A 27,289-nucleotide genomic window follows, 5' to 3' on the forward strand; every position below is an offset into this window, starting at 1 on the left:
CAACATCATATTGACACAAGTTTTCTGTGCACTTGTAACAGGTTCAAATTATGCTAAATTCAGCACGTCTGTGCCACCTGGTCCTCCTATTTATGTGGATCTGGCCTACATTCCCAATCACTGCAGTACTAAAAATGTGGACCAGGAATTCTTCAAACGTGTTCGTTCTGCATATTATGTAGTGAGTGGAAACGACTCCAGCAGTGGAGAGCCGAGCCGTAGTGTACTAGATGCCTTGCTAGAGGGAAAGGCACAGTGGGGATCCAATCTACAGGTGCAGTATTGTTTAACAGTTCTCTCTGTGGTAGACATCAGTAGTGAAGCTTTGTAATTTGCTGATTCATTTCCTGGATATTTTAATGGATGTACAGTACTGTATGTATATACATTTTATTTTTTATTGTTTATTTAACAAAAAATTTAAATGGTTTATAGCTGAAGTGTGTAACATTTTCAATGTTAAAATTCCTATTTAATATGCACGGACAACTATAAGTAAGCCATTCATATGCTAATTTCTTTGAAAACTGTAAACACTGTGTCTCTGTGGCACTATAAAATATTGCTCTGTTTGTTTGAGTGGCCCGATTGTCTGACTCATCCAGTGGCTTGAGTTTGGGGCAGGACTGTCTGTTTATTCGATCAACAGCAGAAGGGGGAGTATTTATGAAAGCTGTTTGAAAACAAAGTTTATATGTGCAATTTCGTTTGGTGGTGCTAGTGGTGCAGAAATTAAACAATTCAGCATTAACAGTTAGGGGCTATAATATACTATTGTCTTACTCTGTCTGTTTAGGTGACATTGATACCTACTCATGACACAGAAGTGACCCGTGATTGGTACCAACAGACCCATGAGAAACAGCAGGAGCTGAACATCATGGTCTTGGCCAGCAGCAGCACAGTAGTAATGCAAGATGAGTCGTTCCCAGCCTGCAAAATAGAGTTCTAAATACAACATGGCTCCCAGGTTCACATCTTTACTCTCAAATGGTCCGTTGCAGCCTTAAAAATTGTTTACTCAGTATACAATAATTAAAACTTTGATATCAATACCCCATGTTTTAAGACAACACATATTCTTTATTGTCCAAAAGCCAAATGAAAAGGTACGAGCTCTGATGATTACATAATGGTAAAAAAGCTTGTTAGAGTGCAGGAGATCAGGAAGATGTGCCTTTCACTGTATGTCTTTCAGGGTGGCTTTTCCCTTTAAGTTATAAAACGCATACACAGTTTTAAATAGTTTACACAATTTGGCACAATTTTGCAAAAATATTTTGTCATTCCCTGCTTCTTAAAGGTATTGTTTACCCCAAAATGAAAATCCTGTCATAATTTACTCTCCCATACAGTATGTTTTTCCAAACCTGTATGACTTTCTATCTTCCATGGAACATAGCAAGAGATCTTAGGCAGATTGTTAGCCTCAGTCACCATTCATATTCACTGCATATTTTTCTATACAATGAAAGTGAATAGTGACTGAGACTAACATTCTGCCTAAGATCTACTTTTGTGTTCCAAGAAAAAAAGTCACATTTATCTGGACAAACATGAGGGTGAATAAATAATGAACTATCCCTTCAAATAAAGCACAAGCATACCTGTTTACTTTTATTTTGAACAAGAAGCACCAGAGACTGGGAGCTATCAAATGTTGCAGCTCAACTACTGTAGATTGTCCAACTTTCCATGTTAACTTTCTGCTTTTTAGTTTATATATTTGTCGTATTGTGCATATTATAACCATCAATTAATCAAGTTACCTCACATTCAAATGCCTACTGTGCAAATAGCAGTTGGGGTTATATACCTCAACACAGATCTTAGCAAACACCTGGGTGCCATACTTACAAAATTCCTGAAGGTGTATTTTGTACCTGCGGCCAGAAATAGAACATTAGTAAATAAAGATGATGAACAGACAAATATATCTGTAGCATGCATGTTTATTATATATATATATATATATATATATATATATATATATATATATATATATATATATATATATACAGTATATGTATATATATATATATATATATATATATATATATATATATATATATATATATATATATGTGTATGCTGGAGATGGAGAGTTGTGGTATGGCTGGTGTGTTTGTCAAATAATTGCTTTACATTCCTGCACTCAGAGATTAATGCTATGAATTTCATAAAATAATTTGTGTAATTGGATGACAAAAGCATCAACAATATCATTAATTATAATGATATTATAATAACATACTACAAAATTGGGACAAAAAGTACAAAAATATAATAATTCTGAGAGGTGTAGATGTTGGTGAGTTTGTCAACACTTCCGAAAAAACTACAAGGAGAGACTGGAATTAAATCTTATTTTTGTCATGATGTATAAACAGTATGTTGAAAGAGTTTATGGTTATTTTTAGTGTTTATGGAGTTGAAAATGATGTTTTATTACAGATTTCATCACATATTTTGAAGAGCTTCAAAATAACAACTATAAAACAATGTATATATGATAAAAAATGAATTACTTTAATGACATGGAGAGAGGATGACTAAGAATAATGTAAGCGAAAGTTGCCAGAATTGGAAAGGAATGGTAATCATATGAAAGTTCAGATGTGAGCTATGAATATTACACTTAAATCTATGCCAAGAGAATGATCTTTCACTGTTTTTTAAGGATTAGTAAAGCACATTTTACCTCTATGTTTCCATTCCATCAGTCAAAATTAGCAATGGTGAATAGGAAAATGTGTTGTCCTGATATGCACAGAATATGTTTGCACATTTTCAGTGGTGTCAGTATAAGGGTTAAAACAAACTGATTAAGTAAAATTAATTATAGTGCTGGTTTAAGCATTTTGGATATATATAGGGAGGAACGATGAACATGTATCTTTAACCGATTAATCGGAATCTCTCTGTAAAGAGTACTGTATGCACTGCATGTACATTACCGTAAGGAAAACTAAAGGTTGAATGTGCATTTGAATACTGCTATGCTTTTTAGGGGCTTGGCTCCAAATTAACTGCTTGATTAAAAAGGAAGATTGTAGAATCCCATTTGAGTCAAAATTCTAATTTAGTCCTTATTCTTCATACATTTCACTAGGTGAAACAACATGCTGTAATGTTTTAATTTCTGTTACAGTTCTGATTGATTTGAGTCTTTTTTATTTGTGTTTAAAAGTTGACAGGTTCAATGAATGTCTTTCAAGGAAAATGACCATGATTTAAGAACAGTGTTTATATCTATACAAGATGACAGAATATGGAAAATGGTTCAGCATAGACCTTTACTTCTTTGTGGAAAAACTGATGAGGATTAACAGCTAATGCTCACCTCTAATGTTTTAAAGGTGCTGTAACTTTTGAGCTACTGGTTATTTGGCTGTGCTGCAGAGATGTTCTGCCTGACATGGGGAAACCCAGATGTGACTACGCTGTACCACAGAGAGAAAGAGAGAAACAAACAAACAAACATGTACCAGACTGCAGACTGCCAGATCAAGTGACTAGACCACTGATCACATTTTATATTCAAGATTTGTAAGTGTCCGTGTGATTCTCTTTTTTTTTTTTAAGACTAAATGTTTAAAAACAAAATGAGAAATGGTCATGATGTGCTGTGCAAAACATCCCTTAGTTGCATTCCATTGAGCCTAGCTATTTAATGCATGTGATCTTAAGTTTGAACGTACATGTAATAGTTCAGAGTTATATTAAATAAAGTGCGATTTTAAAATATATACTGTATATTTAAATGCTAATAGTCTCAATTTTACTGAAAGGCACATATAATCATGCAGTGCTATCATTTCCAGGTTGCAGTGTTTAAAAAAAAATAAAAATAAAAAGGTGTGTACTTTGATTTCTTTTTTTTCGCTCTCATTTTTCAAAATGTTTTTTTCTCTCTCTTTTCATGTGCAATACTCTGTATCTTTAAGCTCACTAAATGAGTGTCTACAAATATGTTGTAGAAAGTTAAACCTGATAATCACTAATAAAATATGTTAATGGAAACTATAAACAAGTTCTTGATCTTCTTTGAGCCAGTGGTCCATTACTAATGACATTTTGTAAACAAATAAAAAGAAAAAAGACATTTGAGAGTAAAACTATTTTGGAATTATTCTGAGAATGATCCTAATGTTGTATATTACCTAGATAAGATTATTTCTCAGAACTGTTTCAATTTGCAACAGCTTTAATGGCTTAGAATATAAAAGGACTATAAAGTGTCATGACAATAAGTATGGTCTCCACAGAGTCAAATTTTAATTGGATAAAAGATATAAGACTTGAAACAAATTTTTTATTAATTAATTGCAGTAAACAAAATAATATTACAAAAGTATAAACATTCTCTCATCATTAACTCACCCTCATGCCATCTTATATGTGTGATGTTATGTCTTCAGCTGAACACAATGATTTTTAGAAACATATCTCAGCACTGTAGGTCCTCACAATGCAAGTCAACAGGGTCCAAAATACTGAAGCTAAAAAAGCACATAAAGGCAGTATAAAAGTAATCCTTACGACTCCAGTGGTTAAATACATTTCTTCAGAAGTGATAAACAGATCTGTTTCTCACCCACACCTATCATATCTCTTCTGAAGACATGGATTTAACCACTGGAGTCGTATTGATTACTTTTATCCTGCCTTTATGTGCTTTTTTAGCTTCAATATTTTGGACCCTGTTGACTTTCATTGAGGACCTACAGCGCTGATATATGTTTTTGAGACTCTTTGTGTTCTGCAGAAGAAAGAAAGTCATACACATCTGGGCTGGCATGAGGGTGAGTAAATGATGAGAACATTTTCATTTTTAGGTGAACTATCCCTTTAAGTCATGCTAGTCAAATCAGAAAAGGCTATTTTGTTCTACATGAGGGTGATAGCCCTATTCCTTTAACAACTTATTTTAAACAGTTCTAGAATAATTCACACAAGGGTTAACCTATTCTACTCAATAGTGGCTCACAGCTAAAGAGTTATATATGGCAGGTGGCAGCCACTCCAAAGAAAAGTGAGCTGAATTCACATGACATTACATCACTCTCTTGGTCACATGCCTGTTATCTGTTAGTACCCATATTTTCTGTCCTCCCTGTCTGAAAAGGAATGGAAACAAACAATGCCCTTGTGTTAAAATGCAGTGCTTGGCACAGCAGCAAACTGCCAACAATGCCCCACTGTTCAACATTCCTACTCAGATGATAATAAATACATTTTGGATAAAGGCTGCTGGTGGGACTCGATTACAGATTTATTTTAAATACTGTGACAGTTGTTTGTTCATTCTTATAGAATCTGTTTCATGGGGCTGTCATGATTAACAGAATGAGAACACTCCAGGTGATCAATGTTAAGAACCTTGTTGTCATGCCAATCCTTCAGCAGTCAAAAAACAACATGAGGATGAATAACAGTAAGAGCTAATGATGCTTATGAAAGTATACACATTAAAACATCAGTAAAAAGGTAATAAAATATGGAAAATGCTAGGGAGGAAAATTCTCTGACCAGATCTAGTACAAGTGAAAGTCTAGTAGAGACTTGAGAAATTATAAATGAGGGACTGTCCACTTGCATAAAGCAGGCAAATCAGGTTTCATCCTCTCATTTTTATAAACAGTTTACACACAAGAAACGATAAAATACAAAAGAACTTTCAAAGCAATGTTTATGACTTTTTGTTTTCTTTTTTCGGCAAGGTCATTTTTATTTCCAACACTGTAAATGTGCCATTTAATACTAAAGCACAGACTGCATACAGAGCACCAAACAGTACAACAACTTTGAGTTGAATCTATCAGAGGCAGATGGTTTAATATGTCAGTGATTACAAATCAATCAGTTCTCTGTCAGTTCAGTGTGCTTCACAAACGGTGCTGGAGGGATTCTAGAGGTCTTACATTTGAAATTCAAGACAAAAATGACAAGAAGCTGGTCCTAGGTCATTGAGAGTCAAGTAAACAGCCATGTCCACCATCCAAGGTTTACCTAAATGTCAAAAATATTTTTGGATTTATCTTGGACAAAGATTAATTATTCAGATCAACAGACAATCAGAACAGTGTATGCTTCTGAAAAGCAGCATATTTCTCAGACCAATATTGATATTAAATAACATCTTTTCTCTCTCTCTCTTTTTTTTTTTTTTTTAAACTGCACATTGAAAACAACAGAAAGAAAACAAAAATTTTTTCATGCCGTGGTAATCTTGGTACAACATTTGTGCTTCATAGAGGTGAACGCTACAAAGCAGGAGAGAAATGTACTTGAAATGAATTTAATGATAACATAAGGACCATTACTTGATTATTTAAAACTGTAACAGGACTAAAGGTTTTACAAATATAAAAACAAAAATATATAGAAAATGAGACCATATTCATTGCTGTCTTGTTAAAATTAAGCTGCATATTAGTCAATAAATATATACATACTACACATATATATATATATATATATATATATACTGTATGTAATTTATAATGATTTAATAAATTATGACAGTGGTATAGCAGACTTTGGCAAATAGTAATAAATCTGTTAGCTTTGATTTAATATGCCTTTAGCTGTATAAGTTAATTATTCCAAAGTTCAGCCTGCCTATCGCAGTCAGCGTACTTCACCAAACATAAGCTAGTTTCAAACAAGATGTCCCTTATAAAAATACTCTTCAGACCAGCCAATGAATAAAAACGGTCTTCTGAAGACAGTGATAGGCAAGATAACATTATGTTTACATAAAAACATTGGAATTTCAGTGCATCGAACAGCTCATGTTTAATCACTGGCCGTTTTACTATTGCGACAGAGAGTGCATGGTGACATGCCAAGCATCTCTGAATGACCACTACAGTAAAAATCACATCAGGAAATTTCATAAGATTAAACATGAACATCAGTCTCAAGTGGTAACATGTGATGTACAGACTCATACAAGCTGATTGCAAATTATTAGGGCCTCCATTTCCCAAACTTCCCTTGAATTATGTAGGCAAATGTCGCACTTGTGGACTGGACTGAGGCTTGACAAAAGTCTTTGAGGCACTACAGCGTGGGCACGCTTGAGCACTAGACCAGGATAACATCACGCATGGGTGACATCAGAGCTGCACGTATAAGGAAGATGCCCTGTCCCGTTTCCTTCAAGGCTCAGGCACATGTGGTGCTCCCACCTCCAGAGGAGTCCCAGAGTGGGGCAGGTTCCCCGGGCTCCCCATCCACACCTCAACCATTTCCTGGGTATCGAAAAACTCATCTGGCTCTTCGGGGGTGAGGGGAGTCTGGGCACTGGAGCCGGCATCTGAGCTGCTCTCTCGGAGCTCAAAGAGCACAGGCAGGGAGCCGGGCGGCCCACCGTAGGCCTCCCTCAGCGGACTGTCAGCCAAGTGTAAGCAGGGAGGACTGGGCTCAGCGAGGGTCTGACTTGACACTTGCTGGGCTTCATCACAGCAGGGGCTCTCTGTCAGACACTGGTCTGCAAAGTCTGTGCTGTTCAGTGGTATTTCACTGGGTCTCTCCTGGATGGGAGATGGTATTGAAGGGTGTGGGTCCTCAGAGTGGAGGCTGGTTTCAGTGTTGCTGAATATGGAGATGGTGGAAGCACTTTGGCTGACATTGTGTGGAGCTGGATGGATCTCCTCGCTGCTCTGAGGGGTGAGGGTGATCTTCTCACTAAAGCTGAAGTGTGGAGAGTTGTCAGCCGTGGTGGGAGACGAGGGACCGGCACTAGACACAGTACTGGAGGGACCACTGCTGTCTGCATGAGAAACATACACATGTTTATCATGGTGGGGACTTTCCATTGACTTCTATTGTTTTTATACTGCGCTATTGAAATTTTATGATTACCGTTACAATTCCTCTTAACGATTCCGGTTCCTTAAAGGAGAAGTTCACCCAAAAAAGATAATTCAGTCATTGGTTACTCACCCCTGTGTTGTTGTAGCCACTTTTTAGTTTTCTTAACGCAAAGGGAGATGTTGTGAAAAAATGTAGTGCTCAATGATGCCATACAATGTCAGTTTATGGTGAGCTTAACCTCTTTAAGCTTCAAAAGCACACAAAAGTATAATTCTACTAGAAGTCTAATAAATTATTCTATGTGACTCTTGATTGTTCTGAAAGCATTTGATAAGAAACAAAACGAAATCTAATGTATTATTTAGTGAAACTCTAGGTGTTATATTCTTGGCCAAAATTAAGTAGTTTTTAACTGGCTAGTGAGATGCTGGCTCAGTACACTTTTATGAGAAAGATTTTGGACCAGTGCCAGTTCACAGCGAACGGGGTTACCTGGCGCAATGCTGAAAATAGAAACCAAGTGATCGACAGAATGTACTGCCCGTAGACCAAGGCGGAGCCGGCGGAGGGCTTGGAAACTAGGGCGGACCAGGAGACCAGGGTGGAGGGCCCGGAGACCAGGGCGGATCAGGAGATCTGGGCGGAGACTGTGGAGGGCCTGGAGACAAGGGTGGACCAGAAGACCAGGGCGGAGCCAGCGGAGGGCCCGGAGACCAGGGCAGAGACGGCGGAGGGCTAGAGACCCAGAGGGCAGAGCCGCTGCAGGTAGTGGCTCAGAGGCGGAGACGGCGGAGGGCCAGAGACCCAGAGGGCAGAGCCGCTGCAGGCAGTGGCTCAGAGGTGGAGCTGGTGGAGGCGGAGCATCAGGGTGCTTGGAGGTCAAGGCGGCCGGGGACTCACAGGGCTCGGAGGTCAAGGCGGTAGGTGGTAGACTCTGACGTGGCGGACTCTGACGTGGTGACTACTGTAGGAGCGCTGAGTTCCTCTTCAGCTACACCCACAGAAAAGACGAACTGCTTGGCACTTAGTATAAAAGCATAGCCTACATACTGAGCCAGGGTCTACAGAATCCCACCTCCGGGCAGCATGGAAAAGAGAGGTTCCTCTACACCTGCATGAAAAAAGTCCTTGAGGGCAACCTCACCAAAATCCACCTGGTCACAGAGTCCACAAATATCCACCACAAAGTCCTCAAGTGGACTATTCCCCTGGCAGAGATGGATCAGTGCTATTGTTTGGTTCATCCTTTGGTCAAGTATTCTGTAAGGTTGAGGCAGGCAGAGCAGGAGCAGACGAAGACAAAGACAATGATGATGCAGTATTTACTGTAGTCCAAAGTGAAGACCAAAACAGACATAGGAAATAAACAAAAGATTCGACTAGACTAAACTTGACTGTGATTAAAGAATTGAACATAATAAGAGAACAACTTTACACATAAACAATACTAGACAACTGACAAAGGCAAACATGAGGGCATTAATACACAAGTACTAACAAGGTTAACAAGACTAGAAACAAGACAACCAATGAAATGACATAACTAATACACAGATTAACAAGACAACAAAATATGAACCAATAAAAGACAAGACTAATAAACTAAAGACCAATCATAACAGGACACATGAAACATGAGAACACATGAAACATGAGAACAAGACAAGGAAAACACATGACAGGAAACAGGAACAAGGAAGAAAACTAAACTTGAAATTAAAAGACATGAATACTGTAATCTATTAGACTTCTGAATTATACTTTTGCATCCTTTTGAAGCTTGAAGAGGTGGTCACCATAAACTGACATTGTATGACATCACTGAGCACAACATTTTTTCACAATTCCTTTGTGTTAAGAAAAAGAAAGAAAGTCATGTGGGGTTATAACAACACAAGGGTGAGTAAACAATGACTGAACTTTCATTTTTGGGTGAACTATCCCTTTAACGGTTCCTTAAACGATTCTTTTAGTACTTTTGAGGAAGAAATATTTGGAAATAACAAACACAATTCTTATTGGATTCCTGCCCTCAGCAGCGATCATTTAATATTTTAATAGAACAGATTTCTGCAAATGGTGTGACTTTTTTATTAAAATATTTATAAATACATTTTTATATATTAAATTCTTATTAAATAGCACTAATAACAACAAAACTCATAACGTGTATATTTAACAACACTTTGTCATATCAACATCCAGTAGGCACTCTGACCTAAAGGCGTTGCCACATTTACGGACGTTGAGTGCGTGAGACAAGCAAATAACTACTTGCCGAGCAGACTCTTTTTAATGCTGCATTTTATACTCTGTGAGATTGAAACTCGCCACTTAAATGATATTCTTGTTTAATGTCAATATCTAGTGTAGCTGTGTACGAAGCACAGCCAAACCAAGCAACTTCTATCGTCAAAGCAGCGAATTTGCCTGTCAATGTTCCCCAAACTTGAACTCCAAACAAGAGAAAATTCAGAGAGGAATTTTGTTGTATGAAGGTAAATGTGACTGTGCCTTAAGTTTCATGAGCATTATACACAGAACATGAAATAGTTCTTGGCTCATTTAGAGTGGGAACTGCCTCTTAAGAGTCATTTGTTCAGGAGATAGCATTGTATGTTAAGTGGTGGAGATTCAAAAGATCATAAGCTTAAATTGTTCGGGAATCAGACTACACTAGTTGTATGTTTCGTAATGCAGATTCAATATTGGTGTTACAGTGATGCTGAACAGTAGCGCATGAAACAATGTATTTTAGCACGGTGTCCTGACCGCATCGGTGGAAGAATGCATGTTCGAGAACCATTAATGGAACCAAAAGTCATGAAAATCATTGAAACCCTCATTGAAACCTTTACATTTTCAGATTTTCATTAAGACATTATTTATTATGTTTATTATGATATTGTCCTTATGAGGATTGTTGGCTGGTCCCCATAATATATGTGATTTTTGGTTTTACTATCCTTGTGGGGATATCTCATTCCCAAAATAGAGGCAAAACCTGACACACACACACACACACACACACACACACACACACACGTTGGTGCGGCTATCCTTATGAGGACTCTCCACAGACATCATGATTTTTATACTGTACGAACTATAGATTCTATCCCCTAAATCTAACCCTACCCCTAAACCTAACCAAAAAATTTTCTGCATTTTTACATTTTCAATAAAACATCGTTTAGTATGTTTTAAGCGATTTGAATTATGGGGACGCTAGAACTGTCCTCATAAACCACATTTATAGCATAATACCCTTGTAATTACAAGTTTGTAACCTAAATAAATGTCCTCGAAAATCACCCAAACCTGCGCACACACACACACACATTGTAGCAGCACTGTTGTGCCTGCTATCCACTTTGACAGCATTGTTAAATATAAATGTTAATTTGTACAACCTTAACATTGCATTCCTTCAAAGGCGATGGGAAGTTTACTCAGAATTGCTATCCAGTCATGGAACATGAGGACAGTTGGGTTTCAGTGCCATTGAAAATGCCATTTTCAAATGTATCCAGATTAATGTGGATGTAGACTGAAGAACTAAGGGCAGCAGTACTCACACCAAGGTGGGCGGTCAGACCGCTGGCGCAATGAAACAGAGGTTGACAGCACTCTATGAGGGATGTAAGAGTCCATTGACGGCTGGTTTTGAGAATCTAACATAGCTGACAGTGCTATAGTAGGGGAGAGGAACACACACAATTACCTTTTGTTGCAATATGAAATGAACTGAAAGCAATCACATGGACGTTAATGTACGGTATGCCATGCTGTTTGGTGATTTTTTTATATCAAACAACATTAGTGTCCTAAATGTTGTACAAGTAGAATGGTGCTAAGGGCATTACCTCTGGTCGTCCTGGTGTGGGAATCTCCTGCAATCTCACACACACCTGTCAGGAACTTGTTCACCTGTTTAAGCGAGAGGGAGTTGTGCAGGGTCTCAAGAGGGTAGATGGAGGGCACCATGGAGCAGCCTTCAAAACCTGCAGATGAGAGAAGTGATGCACAACAACAGTCTATAACCACTGAACCAATGTGAACAGCCATTCCACCTACTGCCACACCCTTGTTAGTGATAGAACCACAGTCAAGTGCAGGAAACAGTCACATATACACACAAACAAACACATGAAACCCACATCAGCTTGCCATTCATTAAAGACTTGGCACTTTTTGGATAAGAAACCACTGTGTTCTAATCACACACACACAAAATAAAATCTAACACACAATCTGGTGATAATAATGACGCACACACACAAATAATTATTTCTGATTCAATGAAGTAACTTCAACAAGCAAAAAATAAATAAAAAAAAATAATAATAATTAGTTGTTAGAGATAGTATGGTAGGCATTTTATTTAGCTGGAAAAAAAATACTAACTTTTAATGAGGATTAAAGCAACACACAAGTTAGAAGGGAGCTGGCAGAAACACATCAAATATCTGTCAAATGCTTGAAAAATAGTAATAGAAATAATAGAACACAATGCTGATCATGACTTAATCAGTGCATGAGTTTTATAAATGAGGACATGTATTTCAACATTCATTACATTACTTGTTATTAATTATGAAAACAAACCTGACTTCTGAGAAGAGGACAAAGGAAAAAACAAACAATAATATGTTTAATTATGTGTGTAACATAAGAAGCTCAACTAAGTCCTTATGAATATTTAACAGATTTAGAGAGACACTGACCAGTTTAATAGAGACTTCCATGTTTTGTTTTGTTTTTCAATTCCTTGCAGGCCTGTGGCATGCATATCATTTGCCACAATCATGCAGGTCAGTCACTGTTTAATAGTTCACAGAGCTGATGTGACTGTAAGCTGACACAGCTGCAATCAATGCCACGGGCATGCATCTACCACACCTCAAACCCCAGTACTTAGCAGTGAGAGATCACTCTAAATGCTAATTCAACATTTCCAGACTAAGCGCTCAACCATACTGATAACTGTTAATTAAGAGATACAAGGGCTGCCAAAGGTAACACATTCACTTTTGAGGTAAATTTGTACATTTATTGCAGTTCAAGTCAGCATGAATCAAAATTTATTCTAGTCACTTTTTTACAGGAATGCTTCACACAAAAATCATAATTTTTGATCATTTACTCACCCTTATGCTCACTCTTATGACTTTCTTTCTTCTGCAGAACACACACAAATATATTTTGAAGGATATATGTGTCTATATCCATTCAATAAAAGTCAATGGGGTCTGAAACTTTCAAGCTCTAAAAAGGACATAAAGGGAGCATAAAGATAATCTATATGACTCAAGTGGTTTAATCTGTCTTCTGAAGCAATACGACTGGTTTTGGGTGAGAAACAGACCTAAATGTAAATGCTTATTCGCTATAAATATTGACATCTGCAGTCTCCATGGCGCATTCATGAGAGAAGCTCATTCACCCACTTCCTTACTTTTACACCACATTGACTTGCATTGTATGGACAAAAACACCTCATACTTCCTTCAAAATATCTTTGTGTTCTGCAGTAGAAAGCAAGTCAAATGGGTTTGAGATGGCATAAGGCGGAGTAAATGAAGAGAGAATTATCATTCTTAGGTGAACTATGCCTTTAATGCACGTTCCTGATCTTATTGACCATGATTCATCGGTGCATGATATTTCAAGTAAACTAAAAAAATGTGTCTTCGAAATATTTTATCAATTTTATACCTTGCTCGCCTACTTTTCATGATCCAATCAACTCCCAAAGGATAAAATCAAGTCCTGCCCAACATTTTTCTTTTTTGCATTCAATATCCTGTTTTTCTCAGGAATGTGTCAGGTTACTACATTAAAATGGGTAATAAACAGTGTTTCATGTTGACTTCAAACTATTTACCCAATTTGAGACAAGGAAAAAAAAAAAATGTTCTACAGGTAAATCACAATGTTTATGAAAAGGCCACTGGTGGTCAACTGCAGGCTAATATGTTTCCTTTCCTTAAGAGAGGAAATGGATGTAATAAAAGTGAAGGTTCTGATGTAATTTAGCAAATTAAAGATCCCAGATTAATCATGCTAATGAAAAAAACAAAACAAAAACAAAAAATTTATAATAATAATAATAATAATATATATATCTCAAGAGGTTAATCACAATTAATTACAAATCTAAGACTCTAATCTACTGACAGCCCTTAAAGATATTCTCAAAAACAAAAAAACAAAAAAATCATCCTACTGTTCAAGAGGTTAAAAAAAAGCCATTTCATCACAAGCTGCTTTTCCCAATAACACAAGCATGCTTCAAACAGCAGAGGCACTATAGCAAAGCTGATGCAGCTGTGGCAGCAGCCATTACTGCAGTCATGGCACGGCACAGCACGGCACGGAAGAAACTCCGCGGGGCTGACCGTAGAGGTACTCAAGTGGGTCCTGGCCGGAGATTAACCAGTTGCGGAAGAGGCGGAGATGGTAGGAGCACTGATGGAGGTGGTGGGCAAAAGCACTGTCCAAAGAGAATGGGTGGCCAATACTGGGGTCTGTGGAAAAGCGCCTCAGCAGCTGGGCTACCTGATGCTCCTCCAGGGGCTCTAAGGAAGAAGAGGCACAGCAGGGAAGAGAACAGTGGGGAGGAAAGGGTTTGGTAGGTGGATGGGTGCTTGGGCCAAAATACTGACCAATATGGGGATGCCGTGAACAGTACAGTTCTGATATTCCTGTTTCATGCTAGGACAGTGACCTCTCTAAAACAGTTCTGGAAGGGTTTAAAAGGCACTTCTCCATATTCTACATTTAAACTCCTCTAAACAAAGCCTGAGTGACTGGATACCAGCAAGTTAATCCCAAGCAGACACACAGCACCACATAAAGTCCATTGTAGTCCACCGCCTTCACTCACAAATTATTATTTACTGCTCTATGCAAAACTCTGAAAGAGAGTACAAAGGATACAGTTCTATTGCTGCAGTCAAAATTCATCGATTAAGGCACAAGACCACAAGGGATTCAAGGAACAACTCACTAAACTATAAAATGACATGCTGACTGTTAAAACAATGAGTCTTTATATCCTGATTCCTGACATCTATAACTTCTAAAAAGAAGTCACACTGTGTGAGTTCTTGAGCGTGCATATGGACACTATGCAGTTAAGCCCAGCCGATTCACTCAATCAACATGATTGGTGTTAAGTTGCAGTGAGAACAGAGATCTTTCGTTACCTGAGCCGGGCCACCACAGAAATGGTTTAACCGACATGGCAGAAGTATCATCCTGTGTGCCTAAAGTAAATACAGTGCTCAGTGGAGTCAAACTTCACACCACAACCACATGTTCCCTTTTCATTCCTAGTCTACTCTTTGAGGATATCACATTATTAGGATTTACTGAATATACAAGAGCCATAGTTATAGATCCTTACCATAGAGATGAACTTGATTATTTAATAAAACAGTACCAATAATTGCCATATCACACATTTAATAAAGTATGAAATAGTAATCATTATAAAATTTGTACCTTTTTGCCAACAGTTGTAAATGATCGCAAATCACAAGAACAACCTTTTAAAGTACTGAAGTGTAAATAGAAGCTAATGCTTAACAAGAAATGAAGGGTACTTTCACTCTTACACTGGTAGCCAGCCAGAGTACACACTTGAGTTTTATTAGGTTCACAATCTTCAGCCGCTTTTCCACCATCAGGCCAACTGATTCCTATTGAGGAACCATGCAGTTCTGTACCAGTATGGGCTTGTTGACACAGTTACGGTTTGTGGTGCTGTGAAATCAGGATTAGAATTGACTGACTGGACAGATGAGTCACCGTGTCAGTAAAGCCGTTCCACCAGAACAGTTATTGCTTCTGGAACGGTTACTTATTATGTTCAGAACCGTTCGGCCCATTGGTGGAAAAGCACTTTTTTGTCATAAAATCACATCTTAAGATTCAAACACACACTCACACACATACCTTTTTAATATCATAATTAAAGTTTAGTTTTATCAAAATTAAACTTTAGTTTTTATATTAAGCTAATTATATTTGCAATATCCTAACTGTCCACCTACCCCTTAAAGACAACTTTTGAGTTTTAACTTTTAATTAAAAAATGATCAAGTCCCTCTGTTCAGATGTTTTCATCATTGGGAACATTGGGAGGTCCCTACAATGTAGGGGATTTTAAGTTTTACTATCATTATAGGAACATTTGGTTTCCAAAAAGATAGCAGAACCTGACCTACATACATACATACATACATACATACATACATAAATCCACACAGGCACACAAACCTACCAGGAAAATACAGACAATACAATTTCTAATTAGGCCAAATAAACTTGAGGAATAAAATAACAGCAAATGAAATGGTTTACAGTGTGCACTAATTTCAGAAACATGAAGGTGAGTATTTCGTATTAACTACAGGGACATAATTAGCGTGGGCAAAAGGCTCCTTCGTGAAATGTTTTAAAAGCTGGATGGCAGGGAACCCAGTGTGGTGGGTGGCAGGGAGTGTGTAGGTGGAAGAGGGACCATCTTTAAGCTCTGCCTGAGATGTACTGAAAACATGCAGCAAGAGTGTCCAAATACACTTACATGCACACATAACACGCTGCAGTAGTTTTACTGTTCTTGACCTAGGATATCACATCCACTCAAGCATTCTAGTATTAACACAAACCCTTAAAGCATCATCATTATACAGTTGAAGTCAGAAGTTTACGTACACTTAGGTTGAAGTCATTAAAACTCATTATTTAACCACTCCACAGATTTAATATTAGCAAACTATAGTTTTGGCAAGTTGCTTAGGACATCTACTTTGTGCATGCCATGAGTAATTTTTCCAACAATTGTTTACAGACAGATTGTTTCACTTTTAATTGACTATATCACAATTCCAGTGGGTCAGAAGTTTACATACACTAAGTTAACTGTACCTTTAAGCAGCTTGGAAAACGTTAGAAAATGATGTCAAGCCTTTAGACAATTATTCAGTTAGCTTCTGACAGGAGGTGTACTGAATTGGAGGTGTATCTGTGGATTTATTTTAAGGCCTACCTTCCAACTCAGTGCCTCTTTGCTTGACATCATGGGAAAATCAAAAGAAAAAAATTGTGGACCTCCACAAGTCTGGTTCATCCTTGGGCGCAATTTCCAAACACCTGAAGGTACCATGTTCATCTGTACAAACAATAGTATGCAAGTATAAACACCATGGGAACACACAGCCATCATACCGCTCAGGAAGGAGACGTATTCCGTCTCCTAGAGATGAATGTAGTTTGGTGCGAAAAGTACATATCAATCCCAGAACAACAACAAAAGGACCTTGTGAAGATGCTGGAGAAAACAGGTAGACAAGTATCTATATCCAAAACGAGGCCTATATCGACATAACCTGAAAGGCTGCTCAGCAAGGAAAAAGCCACTGCTCCAAAACCGCCATAAAAAAGCCAGACTACAGTTTTCAAGTGCACATGGGGACAAAGATCTTACTTTTTGGAGAAATGTCCTCTGGTCTGATTAAACAAAATGGCCATAATGACCATTGTTATGTTTGGAGGAAAAAGGGTGAGGCTTGCAAGCCGAAGAACACCATCCCAACCGTGAAGCATGTCGATGGCAGCATCATGTTGTCGGGGTGCTTTGCTGCTGGAGGGACTGGTGCACTTCACAAAATAGATGGCATCATGAGGAAGTAAAATTATGTGGATACATTGAAGCAACATCTGAAGACATCAGCCAGGAAGTTAAAGCTCGGTTGCAAATGGGCCTTCCGTTTTATGGCAAAATGGTTTAAGGACAACAAAGTCAAGGTATTGGAGTAGCCATCACAAAAAGATAGAAAATTTGTGGGCAGAACTGAAAAATCATGTGCGAGAAAGGAGGCCTACAAACCTGACTCAGTTGCACCAGTTCTGTCTGGAGGAATGGGCCAAGTTAAACAATTTAAAGGCAATGCTACCAAATACTATCAAACTGTATGTAAACTTCTGACCCACTGGGAATGTGATGAAAGAAAGAAATGCTGAAATAAATCATTCTCTCTAGTATTATTCTGACATTGTACATTCTTAAAATATAGTGATCCTAACTGACCTAAGACAGGGAATTTTTTCTACGATTAAATTTACACACAGGAATTGTGTAAAACTGAGTTTAAATGTATTTGACTAAGGTGTATATAAACTTCTGACTTCAACTGTATATACAGTGTACAGTTAAGTAAAAAGTAGTATATATAGCAAGATGAATTCAAACCAGTGTATGAAAAAACATACAAAAATAGTCTCAGTTTGGATTTGTTGAGCTATATCTCCCCTGCTTCCAGATGATCACAACATATAAAAAATTATTCTTTAACAGGGGGAATAACACTGGTAACCAACATTATCTCAACATGGAGTTTGTATGCACAGCATGTGTATTTATAATTTTAGTTTAGATTACCACAAATGGCACAAGTAAGGATTACAAAGTTACAGACGGTACATTTTAGTCATGTTAATAATTGAAGAGAATATAAGGTAACACTTTACAGTACGGTTCTATTTATTAACATTAGCTAACAACTTTAGTTAACATGAACTAACTTATGTATGAACAATACTTTTACAGCATTTATTAATCTTGTTTAATGTGAATTTTAACAAATAATAATAAATTTTTTAAATAAAAAATGTTATTTGTTAAAGGAATATTCCGGGTTCAATACAAGGTAAGCTCAATCGACAGCATTTGTGACAATGTTGATACACAAAATTAATTTGGACTTGCCCGTCCTTTTCTTTGAAAAAAGTAAAAATTTTGGTTACACTCAGGCACTTACAATAGAAGTGAATGCATTATGAACTAACATGAAATTAACTAACATCAACAAAGATTAATAAATACTGTGGAAATAAAATGTGTTCATTGTTTGTTCATTATACCTAATGCACTAACTAATGTTAACATATTGAACCTTATTGTAAAGTGTTTCCAAATATAATTACTTATGATGCAATTATATCTTAATTTGAAGGAAATTTTAGTCCTTGTCGTTTGTGGTTTCTAAATGACAAAGCTTGTTTTAGTGAAGAAAGCATTGAGATTTTAAGCTGTTTCCCACAAAGAATTGATGTGAAACAGCATAAAACACTCTTTCACTTTGTAATTTGACATTCAAGACATTGAACAACATTTCATGAAATAGAAGTTAAACAAAAAAAGAGAGAAGTGTGAGGGGGTAAAGGAGAGACAGGAGAACCATTTCCATGTTAACAATCACTGCATTGTCTTTTACGGTTAAATATTGTCAAAATGAGAATTGCTAACAGGGCAAGGGTTTAATCACTGCCACTGATGTGTTGTCCAATAGTGGTTCATATTTGTGATCTTTACTCTAATAAACCCACCTACCCAAAGATTTATGCGTACAGGCACACCAAACACCAAGATGTGCTTACACTCATCCATATAAATTATCATCTGTAAACTGATCAACATTGAGTCACTGGGTGAGCGTGAGAGATACTGTACGCACGAAGTTACAAACAGCGATAGTAGTGTGTGGGGGGGCCATGAGACTGTTCAAAGGAATAAAAAGATGATGAAACTGGAGGGGTTGAAGTAAACATGGCAGTAGTCACATGAAATAAAACAAACAAAAACAAAATACCAATATGAGAAGACTCTTCCATTGACATGCAAAACAAAAGAAGGGGAGAAAGTGGAAATATACTTGAAGAGAAGCAGACGTACCATTAGTCGGATGCTTTGCAAACGACACCGAAAATCGCTTTACTGCCGGCATAGACAACAACTCTGAGGAAATAAAAAAGGTCACTAGTTACCATATTTTACAGCACACCTGGACAGGATGGGGATGGTGTTATAGTGCTGAAGATGTGAGTTTTTCAGGGATATTAGGGTATAGAGTGTGGGTTTAAATTTCCGTGTTGCTACTGTTCCTACTGCAGGATACCAATTCAGAGGCATTGGAACAGAAGGCCTTAACAGCAGCGTTTAGTGATATGCCTCAATGTGATTTTGATTTTAGGCTAAGAGTCACAATATTCCTAGTTATGTGATTATGTAAAATATGTTATATAGGGTTTGCTTACTGCAAAAGAATAAAGTATATTGGAACAAGAATTTCAACAACTCTATTTAGTAAAATTACAACAAGAGGACAGGTTTATCTTTATCTTACGACTGTTTAAAAATGAGTTGCCACAGTGATTTAGGTTAAATGAATAGTTCACCCAAAAATGAATATTGTGTCATTGTTTACCCACTTTCATGTTGTTCCCACATGACAATCTATCTTCTGTGAAATACAAAATGATATAAGTTAGAATCAATCACCATTCACTTGGTATCTTTTTTTCTGCACAATGGACTCTTTTCATAGATGTTTCTGTCTTATTTAGCAGCATAAATCTAACAAACTTTTTATATTTGCAATTTTTGTATTTTACTATACTTTGTATAGTATTACCCTGGAATTGTTTTTTTAAAAAAAAAAAAGACTAACCACAGATGCAATGAGGTTTCTAACACAGCTGCTGAGAGAGTGACAGTAAGTTTACAGTCTCCTCTCTTCTGACTGTCGTAATCCATCGCACTCTATTTTTGTCTTCATTTGAAAAGCTGTGGAAGTGTAACTGTGCTGTATTACTATTATTGTTTTATTTTATTTTTTTGATGTTGGAGCAAATGAGTAAGCAAAAATTATATTTGCTGTGGTCTCGGTCTACCATTCACAGCAATCAAAGTTTACCCTGCAGTCGTTTACTTCCGTGTTCCAAAACCCAGAAGAGTGAAAAGAGTCCATTAATGTGAATGGCTGACTGAGGCTAACATTCTCCCTAGCACCTCTTCTGTGTTCCAGGAAAGACAGAAAGACATACAGGTTTGGAACAACATGAGGGTAAGTAAATGACAGAATTGTAATTTTTCAGTGAACTATCCCTTTAATACAGAATATTGACACTGGCTGACTGAAGTTATATCTTCAGCAAGTGAGCTAATGGGAACTTCTCTACTATAAATACAGATGCCATTTTATTCAATGTCGTCTCTCAGAGCAAACAAAATGGTGGACAGAAGTGTGAAAAGCTTGAGACCGTCAGATTGACCACTCGCTTTCTGTCATAACACATCACTGAGTGATTTTAGTGCAACAGACATGCCTTCACAGAACACAACAACAAACGACAGTGAAGACAAAGACTGAGGACTGGGTTCAATGACCGGCCTGTCATATCTACACATATAACAAATAAAGAGGTTTAAGCTTAAGCTAATAAAGTTAAATGAGTTATGAATAGACTAGTGTATACGATAGAAACAAATGAGAGAATAAAGCTGTTATAAATATAGTAAAAGAGTGGTTAACAAAACAAGACAGAAAATGGTAACTGAAACTCAATGTCACACTGACACCTTGTGGGCAAAGGGTTGCACTGCAAACACACAAACTGAACATTCTGGAAGGACTCTGGATATTAGAGCTCTTAGGACCAAAGGCAGAGTTCATAAATGCAGTGTTGGGTGAGATTTCAAATTTACTGAAAACCAATGCGAATGATTTAATGATAATTAAATCTAGCGCAATCCCTAATTTATGTGATACATTTAGAGTAACAAATGCAATATATCTGAGAGTCAACTTTAAGGAATTATCATATACGACCGAAGAAAAAACGCAAAGTCAAGGTTTAAAGGTGAAGTGTGTCACTTTTTTTTAAATATTTAAATAATCCTATCCCAGCTTAATACTCAGAGACAACTATAAGTAAGCTATTTGTAAACTGATTTCCCCAAAAAGTGTAAACACTGCAGCCCTATGGAACTATCAAAACATTACTCTGTTTGTTTGAGGTGGGGCTATCTGTTTGCCCGAGCAATGACAGGTATGGGAGAATTCAATTTAGTAATGCTAGTGGCATAGAAACTTCACAATGCAGCTTGAACTTCATTTAGCTAATGGAGAGCTATTCACATTATCCATGTTTTTGCTACTAGAGGGTCCTACAGAGAGGTACATTAAAAATCCCCCCTTCTTGTAATTCATAGAATTGTGCTCCCAATATAATTATGTCGAGAACAAAACACTGGTCACAAAATGTGGAAAATGACAAGAAACAAAGACATAATTGCTGAAAGACAATGAATGGCACAGTAGACTCCTATGATCCAAGACCATAAAAATGAACCAGACGTAAAATGGCAAATGAGATGTTCGATACGGCATCTTTAACAATGCCACCACAAACCAGAATGTGTTTCTAAAGGACCCAATAGTTATTTTCCTACTCTTTAACTAAACTTTACATTTACATGAAGTGCCCTTATCCTATAGATTCTACCTTTTTCTTTCATTAGCTCATAGATGACACAAGGAGCTGGACTGAGCACATACCGTCTTTATAGGTCAAACTGCCAGAGGAAAATTTTTTGCGATGTGTGCGCGCGTAGTCCTGAAGGTTGGGGGCACTAGAGGAGCCCCCCAGGACGGTGGTGCTGAAGAGACCAGCGCACTGTGAGCCTGCAGAGGGGTTAGATCATGGAATTAGTGTGCACTCCAACCACATGCACTTACTAATCAAAACAGAGCAGTTACTACAGGGAAGGTGAGAGGATTATTAAGTCATAATACATGACTCGTGCCAAAACCATTACAGTTTGGTGGACATCAATGACAGAGTGTAGTCAAGCAAAATCTGATTAACAAAAGACAAAAGCAATGTTCTTGTCAGGGAAAATGTATATATGAAAATATATACCTTTTATCTATTATGAACTATAATGAACAATGCCGGATAGGATGAGTAGGTTATTGATGAACATCAGTGTTCATATTTCATACCATCAAAACGATTACATAAATGAACTTGTGCTAATTTAAATCAACAGATCAGATGGTTAGGTTTAAAAAATATCTGACTACATGCAGGATTACTTTGTTTATTATCAAATCTGTTGTTTATCATGCAAAACTTTAGTGTAAAGGTTGAAAAAAAATAAATAAAATTAATCAAGGCTCTTTCTCATATTGACTAAACCGAAAAGCTATTAAGACCACTTGAATGGCTTATCGCTTTTATAAAACAGTGCCAAAAATAATATGATAAAGATTCCACTGTTCAATTAATTATTACTAATAACCAGCATAAAATATACTGTAGTTCATTATCCCATTTGTAGGTTGCTTGTGATTTCTAAGCAACGCCGCAACTTGCCACATTAAAATAGAATATGTACATTTATAGTCATTTTACTATGGCTTCGAACATGACTCATCCAATCAGAATTTAGAGTTGGAACTGTCCTCATATCAGAGATCACACGTCTGTCAGTCTTAAATATAGCAGAAACACAGAATCCAGCTTAACTCTCCAAAATGTCTAATAATGAGGAACAGCTTCCCAGCCCCACACAACAAACTAAATCTTTGTCTGGATCTGAAATGTGTATCCACTTATTTGCTTGGCAATGTCAAAGCAAGCAGTAGACTAATGGTTTTTACACCCAAAAATAACATCCAATATAGAGTTGTCTTGGATTAAGAAGGTAAACTCCTGTCAGAGAGAAGAGATAAACAGCAGTTGTTGGGACTGAATGAGGGACAGACACATGATACCAACCTAATCCACTCTGCTTCATCTCTGGAGACTGACGTGAGCAGGAAGGGAAGAGGCGGTAGCTGCCCCCTTTAGAAGACGAGCTTTCTGACAGGACCTGTGCAATCAAACATGAGCACTGCTGAATCACAGTACATGTCAATCTGATATCACACAGATTTAAACAAGTATAAAATTAGTATTTAAGTAATAGTTAGTACAAAAATAAACATTCTAACCCTAACCCTATTAGCTGTTCACCCTCAAGTTGTTCTAAACCTGTATGACTTTCTTTCTTCCGTGGAACCCAAAAGGTGAATTTTTTAGGGTTATAAGATTTGTTGACATTATATCGTCCTGGCAAAGAAGTTGGAAAATTGGCTATAATTTTACACAGAAAAGGTTAGTAAGTAATTTTATCACACTAAAATCATGTTTACACGCATTTCCTTTATGTCTTGTGGCTATACTTTTGAAACATTGAGTATTTTAACATTCCAAAATTGGCCCCCATTCACTTCCATTTTAAGTGCCTCACTGGAACCCAGATGTGACGAGGAGGAGGGCGTGGCTGGGCCGTGAGGATTGACGCCCAGGGCTGTATCACCCCAATCAGCTGGGAGGGGGATAAAGAGGAGTAAGAGAGAGAGAGAGAGAGAGACACACGCAGCAGTGTGTGTCTGCATGTCAGTGTGAAGCAGTGTCTTATTGTGTGTCACTGAAGAGTGCAGCAATAAGTGTCTACGTGTATTGTTCAACTTCCCAGCTTCCTCCATTTCACCCAACAACGAACCTTGGTACATTGGTGCCGAAACCCGGGAAGGAGGAAGGATGCGCTGTCATGAAGTCCTCGCCACTGCCGTCTGCCAAGAGGCGGAAGAGCCCGCTGCTGTCCGCCTGGAGGCAGAGGAGTCTGCTGCTGTCTGCCAGGAGGTAGTGCAGCTGGCTGAGGACCATTTGACAGTGTGGTCGGGAACTCGAGTTTTTTGTTCTTCCCTCTTTTTCTTTTCTCTCTCCTCTCTCTGTCTCTCGGGCTCTCCCGCACTCTCTTTTTCTCTCCCCTCTCCCTCCCCTCGTCCTGCTCATTTTCCCAGGAGGTGGGGAAGACCAGCCGGCAGCGAAATGGTCGGAAGGGCGACACCTCCCCTCCAGGAACGGGGGGAGTCAGGCTGGATGGTCCCAGGCCTGAATCGGGCGTTGGGGGTATGTTACGAAGCGGAGGTCATGGCCGGGCATTGAATTACCCCAATCAGCCGGGAGGGGGATAAAGAGGAGTGGGAGATGCCAGTTCGAGAGAGAGACGCATGCAGCAGTGTGTGTGTGTCTGCGTGTCAGTGTGAAGCAGTGTCTTATTGTGTGTCACTGAAGAGTGCAGCAATAAATGTCTAGGTGTATTGTTCAACCCGGTCCCAGCTTCCTCCTTTCCAATCAACAACAAACCTTGGAACACCAGATTCTTATTATATATTATTATAATGCCCAATTCCCAATGCGCTCCAAGTCCTCATGGTGACGTAGTGACTCGCCTCAATCCGGGAGGCGGAGGACTAATCTCAGTTGCCTCCGCGTCTGAGACCGTCAATCCGCACATTTTATCACGTGGCTTGTTGAGCTCGTTACCGTGAAAACCTAGCACGTGTGGAGGCTTCATGCTGTTCTCCACGGCATCCACGCACAACTCACCACGCACCCCACCGAGATCAAGAACCACAACGGGCCAACTGGTTGCTTAGGAAGCCTGACTAGAGTCACTCAGCACACCCTGGATTCGAACTTGCGACTCCAGGTGTGGTAGTCAGCGTCTTTACTTGCTGAGCTACCCAGGCCCCTGGTACACCAGATTTTTGCTTCTTTTCAATTAGTCAAAATACATTTTTGTGGTAATCAATATTATGCTACAAATGCTGTTGAATGAGTTTAACTTATATTGAACCCAGAATATTCCTTTAAATTTCAATCAATTCTTTATACAAAGCTATCTTATGGTTTCAGAAGACATAAAATATAACACCCAAGTAGTATGGACCACTTTCGGGAAACTTTTATCCTCATTCACCTCCAGGATATTCTTCCAAAATTCACATTTTGTGTTCTGCGGAAGGAAGAAATTAATACAGGTTTGGAACAATATGAGGGTGCGCAAATGAAGACAGAATTATTTTTTTAATTACTGCATCATACTACTTACAAAGCAAACCATATGTGATAATCTGTGATACCTCCATGGAGCCAGTCTTGCGATTCCGGATCAGAGGAGATTTCCTGTGTGTGATAATGGCCTCAGACAGGGGCAAGGCCCGATCAGGTTCATCTCGTGCAAGGTTCTCCAAACTACCAGGGTCTGTTTGCTTTTGATCATTCTATGCCAAACACACACACACACACCAACCAAAATACCAGCACAGACACAAACAAACTTAAGCAAAAACTAACTATTGTGAGTTGAATAATAATCTAATATAATAAGTGATGAGAAAATGAAACAAAGGAAACTTTGTATACTTCAGCAGAGGCTGGTCGGAAGCCAAAGCCCATTGGAGCACTCTCCTCCTCAGATACTTTAACCCCCGGGCTGAAATGCAGTTCCACATGGAAGCGCTCTTCAGAGGATGGGTCCTAAGGTAACACAATGTCACAACTCTCATAATTTCCCTGAAGGACTCTGTTGAGATTACACAGATCCCACTAAACATGGGTCTGCTCTGTTATGACAGTTCACTCATGTTTACACTTTGCCTCAAGGGAACAGAGAATGAGAACAGCATGTACCTTTTTGTTGTCTTCATAGAGCATAATGACTATCTGGGTCATGTAGTTGAGCTCAGACACTGCACCCAGATAATCCATGGCTCTCTTCCACTGTTGGTCCTTCTCCTCCTGCAAAAAGACCAGGAGACACATCAGAATCTAAGGGTTTAAATCTATGGCTTGGTCTTGAAACCTAGCGAGCTGCCTATCTAATATCATAGATGTGCTATGCTCAAAATGCTGTCTAGGTAGGCAGTTCACTACCTTTGAGACACAACCTATGTACTTAACACTAATTCTCCCTCTTTCTCTTTATTTTCACTCTCTAAAGACTAATTCACACTGCCCCAACAAACACAGTTGTTAGGTTTGTTGGATCAAAGTGTTAACCCTGTTGGTGTTTGTTGGATCAGTGTGACAGTGGCAATCAACATTCTAAATCCAACAGCCAACTTCAGAATGTTTGAAGAGTTAAGAGTTCGTTGGGGCAGTGTGAACCAGCCTTAAAGGTGCTGTAAGCAATTTTATCATGGAAAAGCATGCAAAAAATGTTCAACTCCCTTAAAGATAATAATGAAATAAGTGTCCTGAGATATCTCACCAGTCTCTGTGACAGCTGAAGACTTTGTAAACAGCAAACAAAAAGGTGTCCGTGGACACTGATGCTTTTAACCTGTCAATCATTTTGCTCGTTCTCATAGTGTTGTTTTTGAAGTATATTATTGAGGAATGGAGGAAGCTGAGTTTCATTATGTTTGTCAGTTTAGGGTGCTATTGTGCCACTGTTGAATTTGACTGCCACAGGAACAAACAATGCTGCTCTTTTGCTCAGTTTTGATCTCAAAATTATCCATGGAGGGTGAGGTTTTGGAATGAGGTGGCATGGCTTATTCAACAGCTCAGTCATGTGAAAGCTTCAGAATGCTAAAATTGCTTACAGCATCTTTCACATATTATCATAGCTATAATACTTACATCCAACAGGCCACCGTAACGGAAGATGCTAAGAAGGGAGTGCACATGACTCTCACTGGTGAAATATAGGCGAGTTCGGACGTGCCTGCCTGGTGAAAGTACTCCACGCGAATATCTGGGACACAATGAGATG

General features: G+C 38.2%; 2 protein-coding genes across 9 annotated transcripts in view; one reads left to right on the plus strand and one right to left on the minus strand.

Moving 5' to 3' along the window:
* The window catches only part of LOC127447284 (microtubule-associated protein 1A-like), a 33,971-nt gene extending 29,938 nt beyond the window's left edge, over nt 1-4,033 (plus strand). The window contains 3 exon segments of the mRNA XM_051709064.1: nt 42-274; nt 797-993; nt 3,360-4,033. Of these exon segments, the coding sequence (XP_051565024.1) occupies nt 42-274; nt 797-952 (389 nt within the window). The 3' untranslated portion in view covers nt 953-993; nt 3,360-4,033.
* Nucleotides 4,034-5,613: 1,580 nt separating this feature from the next.
* LOC127447184 (inositol hexakisphosphate and diphosphoinositol-pentakisphosphate kinase 1-like) overlaps nt 5,614-27,289 on the minus strand; it is a 40,249-nt gene continuing 18,573 nt past the window's right edge. Inside the window, exons 21-32 of one of the 8 annotated variants that reach the window (XM_051708832.1) lie at nt 27,157-27,271; nt 26,203-26,310; nt 25,936-26,049; nt 25,653-25,793; nt 25,490-25,525; nt 23,458-23,551; nt 22,233-22,358; nt 19,568-19,630; nt 14,226-14,405; nt 11,691-11,828; nt 11,403-11,516; nt 5,614-7,780 (exon numbers count right to left, since the gene is read on the minus strand). In XM_051708832.1, the coding sequence (XP_051564792.1) occupies nt 7,167-7,780; nt 11,403-11,516; nt 11,691-11,828; nt 14,226-14,405; nt 19,568-19,630; nt 22,233-22,358; nt 23,458-23,551; nt 25,490-25,525; nt 25,653-25,793; nt 25,936-26,049; nt 26,203-26,310; nt 27,157-27,271 (1,843 nt within the window). In that variant the 3' untranslated portion in view covers nt 5,614-7,166. Of the gene's footprint in view, nt 7,781-11,402; nt 11,517-11,690; nt 11,829-14,225; nt 19,422-19,567; nt 19,631-22,232; nt 22,359-23,457; nt 23,552-25,489; nt 25,526-25,652; nt 25,794-25,935; nt 26,050-26,202; nt 26,311-27,156; nt 27,272-27,289 lie in introns of those variants that run through there. The other 7 variants (XM_051708840.1, XM_051708850.1, XM_051708859.1 and 4 more) reach the window with 7 other exon arrangements.

This window comes from Myxocyprinus asiaticus, chromosome 1, assembly GCF_019703515.2.
Source record: "Myxocyprinus asiaticus isolate MX2 ecotype Aquarium Trade chromosome 1, UBuf_Myxa_2, whole genome shotgun sequence".
NCBI classification, from domain to species: Eukaryota; Metazoa; Chordata; class Actinopteri; order Cypriniformes; family Catostomidae; genus Myxocyprinus; species Myxocyprinus asiaticus.